Below are 6,470 nucleotides of genomic sequence, written 5' to 3' on the forward strand. Positions count from 1 at the left end.
GATAATTACAGAAAATATTCAAAATTTCCTGCTATTTACATAATTTTCAATATAAAATAAGATATATTTACACTATAAAATTTATATAATTTTTGTAGACTTACATAATTTCTGTAAAATTGCATGATTTTATATATATATATACAGGACTAATCATGTAATCTATTTTACATCTATTATATGGGTAAAGAAATTTTTGTACAGTGTAAGTAGCTTGTGTTGTATCGTGTCCAATCATGTGCAAAGTAACGATAAAAGTAACTGTAAAATTCGTTACCATTATCAAAAAAATGTAACTTCGTTACAAGTAATGAGTTACTTCCATTCTCTGGTTATATATATTTGTTACTATTGTCAAAAATATCGTTTTGTCTTTCATATCTATATCACTTATTATATTTATAACAAATAAAGTATTTCAATTTCAGTGTTAATTTTAGTAAGTAATACCTGAATCGGCAACATTAAATTTCGTGGAGCTAACTGTATGGAATAATATTCTACCATCATCACTCTCGTAGTCGCTCTCGCGGAAGTCACCCTTCACTAATTTCGAAGGACTCGGAGAAACCGACAGAATTTTTTCTACTGGTACCAGTTTTCTATGTAATTGGTTTAGGGAATATCCCATTTCCTGCAAATAACATTTTTTTAAGATTTCTGATTTAATGCGCTTATACATAGCGATACAAAAAGCACAAATGGCATACACACATTTATTAATATTATACAGTCTGACAGTTAAATCTACGAAATATTTCATGATATTTATTAATTATTGATTTCCTAAGCAAGCATTAAAAAATAACATTTTAAGTGGCACACGGACACGCATCAAATCTCGAACCTTCATGGATTCGAATCTGCGCAGACTACTGCTGTCAGTTGCTGATTCATAGCTCTTTTCCAACGAGCTACGTTGTTGTTGAACAGCTTTGGGTGTTGCTTGTGCACTACAAATAGGAGGCAAGACAAAGGAAGATTCTTCTTTTTGCAAATGATCAGTTTCGTAACTATGACTTTCAAAGGATTTCGTTCTAGTACTCTCACTAGTACGGCTCTCAATGTGAACTATTGTTGAGGGTCCATCGTGTTTTCCAAGAAATTTTTGCGTAGTCACAGATGAAGCCTTCTGTTGAAATGGCTCATCAGTATCTGCCATATAACCACTTTCTTGCTGAAAAACTTTTGTTTTAAATTTTGGCGATTCTGGTTTTTTGACAGGAGATTTTTGCATCAAACTCTTTGTACTTGGCTGTACGTAAATTGGTGGAGAACCAGGTTTCAGAGGAATTGAGTTTTGCTGTTGTTGCTGCTTGATTTCTCTTTCATATCGTTTAAATATTATTTTTCTTGCTGCCTTTTCGGAAGATTCTGTGGTAACGAGTGATGATGGTCCTATAAATTGTACAGGAGTCTCAAATTTGGAAGGTGGAAGTGGCTCGGGTTCGGTGGACCTTGGCCTCGTCGACTGTTTCAGAACAGGTGCTTTAACTCTTCGATAACGTGGTTCTTCGTTGTCGCTCTCGTAAGGTCTCCATTTTGCTTTTGGGCGACTATCAAAATCGGACTCGTAATCACTTTCATGACTAAAGGAACCCTTAACGAATTTTGACGGAAGTGGTATCGAGAGTTTGACAGGTTTTTTGGCTGGAACAGACGGTGGTGTAATGCGTATATCTTTTGGTGGAAGTATGGGTGGTTCCTCTACTCTTTCTTCTACTGTCGTGGTATATTCTAATCTAGTTTTTTCTTTTGCAAAAGATGGTGATATATATCCAATTTCCGGAGGAGATCCTGCCTTGATAACGATAGAGTCTATTTCTGTCTCCATAAGACGATGTGGTGTCGGAAGTGATTTCGTGGCTGGTTCGACTCTCTTTACCAAACTAGGTGCTTTCAATTCTTTATCTTCTGTCCAACGTTTCGAGCTGAAATCTTCAGATTTCTGTGTCGTTTCAGATTTTTTCATGTTACATTCAGTAATGTACTTTTTAAACAGAGCTTTCTCTTGCACAGTATTTACAGTATGATCGACTTTAATTGTCTCGGCATTATAGATTATCGGACCTAATTTCGTAGGCGGAGATGCTTCTATTATTTTTTCAGTGAACTTTTCTTTGGTACACCATGACTGTTTCTCTACATTGGCAGATGATTCCGTACTAATTTTCTTTATTGTGTCTTGCGGTGTTTCCTCAATTTTCTGCTCAAATTCTTTCGAAGAGCTTTTGTATTCTTCAATAGGAACATTCCATTCGTATTTTTGAATAGGTTTAGTTTGTGGTGGCCATGATTTTCTATTTGACTCTACACATTTTTTCGCCCAGGATTTTTCCATTGCCAATGCATCCGCAGATGGTTTCGGCGATGTAGATCTCAAAATTTCTTGCTGACTAGAAGCAGCTGAATGACATCTGTATTCTGATAGATCTGTAGACACGTGCGATTTGGTTTCCACATCCGATGATGATGACCATGGTCTAATAGGAGAACTACTTCTCAATACAGACGTTGAAGCGTATCTCCATGGTTCCATCTTTTCTTCTGTAAAGTATTTGCTTTCCTTCTTCTCATACGCATCTTTCTTTTGTATGCATGTTTCTTCAAATGTTTCTTTCTTCTTGAGATCAAAAGGCGGTGGTATTGTAACTGCGAGGACAGGTTCCGCAGCTTTGACAGGTTCTGTTACTTTTGAAGTAGACGTAGGAAAGATCTTTACGCCTCCGATCGGAGCATCTATTGGAAATAATGTTTTATCAAAAGATTCTTGAAGCTGTTTTGCCTTAACAAATACATCAGGTCGTTTCTTTTTCTCTTCTGGTTTTGGCATATAGCATATCTCGGGAGGTGGTTCTGGCACAAGATCAAAACTTTTCATCATCATTTTGAAATTCTCCGTCTGATTTTGTAGTTGCGAAATGGACGAATCGACAAATGTCTTTTCCTTTACAGTTTTTTTTACTTCCATTGAGGGTAACTTAGAACTCTCGTATGGAAATTCAAATAGCTTATTTTCCACTCCACGAGATGATGATCCTTGTTCTAATTTGGTAAAAATATCCTGAGCGGCCTTCTTCATTGTTTGCAAGTCTGATGATCTTACCTCCGGTTTCTTTGTTTCCTGATAAATAGTTGCTTGCTCATAATTCTTTGTTAATTTTCCAACTTTCGCTTCTTGAATTTGTCCCTCTTCTGTTAGCTTAATCATTTCCTTTGGCCCTTTTGGCATTATCTCACTTTCCTTCGTAATGGACTCGAAGAAACTCAATGCATCTTTTTTTACAATCGTAGAAGTTTCTATGTTTTCGTTGTTAATCGTTGATTTTTCCTCTGTTTTTATTAATGGCTTCGTAACATTTTCCTTGTCACGGTCGTTTGTTGCGATCATTTGCTCGATTCGAGGTTTGGACTCCACAATAGATGGAGTTTTATGTTCAAGTTTCATATGAAACTTCTGTTCTGACTTCGTTTCGGTTTCATGGGATTCGATTGTAGATGAAATCGTTTCTAATTTACTAGTCTTTATTTCTGGTTCGGTGATCTTTTGCACAGTATTAATTGTACTCGATATCGTAACAGGCTTAACCAATTCAACTAACGCTGTTGTTGGTATCTGTTCGCTCATTAAAGTACCTGATGATATCTCTTCTTTTTTCTCTTCGGACTAAGTGTAAATATAATAATTTTAGAAGTGTTTACAAACAATAAATACTATACTGATTCGGAACATTAAATTTTATTCCATTCTTTTATATTATTATAATAGAAATATTATATAGCTTGCTTATATTAAAGATAAGTTACCTGGATGACATTTTTATCCTGAATGTTTTCATAAATGACAGTTTTATGTACTTCGACCATAGTATTAGGCTTTGGTTCGAAGACCGCAATATCAGCAATACTCTGCGCCTCGCCACCGGCATTCGTTGCTCTTACCATGTATTTGCCGGCATCTTCTTCTTTAGCTGTTTTATATATAATACAACAGATTAACAAAACAAAATAATATAGTATATATTAGTAATTCAAGATTGAATTATTTAAAGCAACGAAGATCCAGCTCCAACCGTAATAGGCCGTTACACCCTAGTATTAAAATAAAATATATTCTTAAAATATTTAAAAATTATTAATTATAAAGTGAGAGAACCATTAATAAAAACTTATTCAATCATATGATGAGAATTTATGAATACAAATATATACCCTTGTCTATAACCAACGTGTAACAATTTCCTTGTTGAATAATTTTTAATTTTTGTGGTTGTTCGTTAATTAGAACATCGTTTTTATACCAATTAACTATTGGCTCAGGAATACCAGTAATTTCTACTTCCATAATAACACGATCTCCTTTTTTTATTATTTGAGCTTTGAGGCGCTTGCCGAAAACCGGGGGAAATATTGTTTCTAAAATTATACAGTGAATTCATTAAGCAGTGAATTCTTATACATCGTATAAATTTTATGTACAATCTTCCTTGATTAATTTATATATGTATGCCACTTACTTTTAACGACCAAGTCAGCCGTGCTACTAGCAGTTCCAACGTCATTGCTCACTGTACAGGTATATCGTCCAGCATCTTTTACATTGACATTTTTCAGTTCCAATTTTACATGATTATGAGCATAACTAATTTTTATATTATCCTTTAATGTCAACTCTTGACCGTTTTTCGACCATAGAATCGTTGGTTGTGGAAAACCTAAAATAGATTAAAAACAGTCGAAACGATGAAAAAGGTAATCATAAATACATAGAACAAATTCCAGTTTTTTTCAATATTTTTCAAATATAAATTATATGATTTAATTATAATGTGAAGCGCACTTACCATCAATGATACCTTCAAGAACTACATCAGTTCCTTGGTCGACAATTATTCCTGTAATCGGTGAAATGAATCTTGGTGCTATCAATTTCCTAGATGGTCTTTGAACTTGATTTGTTTTAACATCATGTTTTACACCTTCCGTTTCTTCGCACACGAGAACGGTCTTTTTTTGTTCCATCTCGCCAGGCTGTTTTTGTACGATTTTTTCATGCTCCTCGATCTTGTGAGACTAGAAGATAGTATTTTTCATTGAGCGATACAATGTTTATATGTGATCGATATTTGATGTAAAAATTCTCTAAGCCTGAAAAATCAGTTTGGCGCGCGGTACAAATGACTACATACGTAGTATATAAATTTACATGGAAATATTTAAGCACTTAAGATCTATAATAGCTTCGACCGTTATAGGCTTTGTCTCTTACTTGTTGTGTACTTACATTATGCGATCTTAATAAATCGTTTATTATTGGTGTAAAAATAAAGCAAATAAAAGTTATCCCTTTCACACATAAAAGCTATATAATAGATAAAACAAATGCATTAAATATATTTACCTGTACGACAGGTGGTGCTCCATTTTCTGAGGTGGACTGTTGAGAACTTTGCATAGTTGTTTTCGTACAAACGCTGGTAGGTTCGTGTCCAGATTGTGATAAAGTGGAAGTCATAGTCGACGATAAGAATTCCTTTTTCATGGACGTTGTTGAAGAATGTGTAACAGTCGACGACATTTTGGTCAGTAACTGACTCTCACCACCACCTTCGTGATATATTTTCTCACTTAAAAAGTGTTTATCGCTACTGCTTGCAGGATGCATTATGCTCGTGGGAGAATACGGAACTAACTCGAACACTTTTTTTACTTCACTTGCATCTGGTTTCACCGATCCACTATCTGGAAGATAATCCAATTATGCCAATAAAACGATTACATTCTTCTGATGTGTGGCTAATAATAAAACACACTTTGAGAGAGAGAAATATACACAGTCCATATTTCAATTTATAATTATTAAAAAATAAAAGCACAATACATTTTATTTATTTCTCTAAACTAAAAAGGACGATTAATTTTTTTATAAACCAGCATTAATATCAATATTATTATAATTGTAGTTTATTTTAGTGTTTCTGCAGTCTTATTCTATCTGATTATATTTATGTAGGTAATGATTGTCACATTTATCAAATATATATAAGTAAAAAAAAAAATTGCATATTATGTGAGAATTTTTACGTGATTATATGAAATTATATTTTATTTTAATTAACATAATAAAAGCACTTTTTGTAAATATAAAATATATAAAGAAATTAAAAGACTACTGAAGCGTACCAACCGCGCTGTTGAAATGCTCCCAGCGAAGTAACGAAATACTTTGCCTCCGATCTACGACAGAAATAGTATCGTTCACCTAGTAATAGGTGATTCGAGCACTCGGCTGCAATATATAACCCAAGACCCAATTTATCGTTGTCATTCTATACTTTAATGATGCACATGTATATTATACTCAATATCTGACATGCAAAATTATTTTAGACTTTTTTGTACTTGCATCTTAAGGGGTAATATCACCTTGTGACTTTTTTTTTTTCATTTTTTTTTTTATTGGCTTAAAC

At 33.7% G+C, this 6,470-nt stretch overlaps 1 protein-coding gene across 6 annotated transcripts in view; it reads right to left on the reverse strand.

Annotated features, from left to right (window-relative positions):
* LOC108759371 (titin) overlaps nucleotides 1–6,470 on the reverse strand; it is a 48,607-nt gene that overhangs the window by 9,624 nt on the left and 32,513 nt on the right. For 5 of the 6 annotated variants that reach the window (XM_018504787.1, XM_018504786.1, XM_018504785.1 and 2 more), the window contains 7 exons: nucleotides 5,402–5,742; nucleotides 4,845–5,073; nucleotides 4,518–4,715; nucleotides 4,213–4,416; nucleotides 3,808–3,971; nucleotides 848–3,667; nucleotides 451–634 (listed from right to left, as the gene is read on the reverse strand). In XM_018504787.1, coding sequence (XP_018360289.1) covers nucleotides 451–634; nucleotides 848–3,667; nucleotides 3,808–3,971; nucleotides 4,213–4,416; nucleotides 4,518–4,715; nucleotides 4,845–5,073; nucleotides 5,402–5,742 — 4,140 coding nt within the window. The remainder of the gene's footprint in view (nucleotides 1–450; nucleotides 635–847; nucleotides 3,668–3,807; nucleotides 3,972–4,212; nucleotides 4,417–4,517; nucleotides 4,716–4,844; nucleotides 5,074–5,401; nucleotides 5,743–6,470) is intronic. The other variant, XM_018504788.1, reaches the window with a different exon arrangement.

Source organism: Trachymyrmex cornetzi, unplaced genomic scaffold (assembly GCF_001594075.2).
Source record: "Trachymyrmex cornetzi isolate Tcor2-1 unplaced genomic scaffold, Tcor1.1 scaffold182, whole genome shotgun sequence".
Lineage (NCBI taxonomy): Eukaryota > Metazoa > Arthropoda > Insecta > Hymenoptera > Formicidae > Trachymyrmex > Trachymyrmex cornetzi.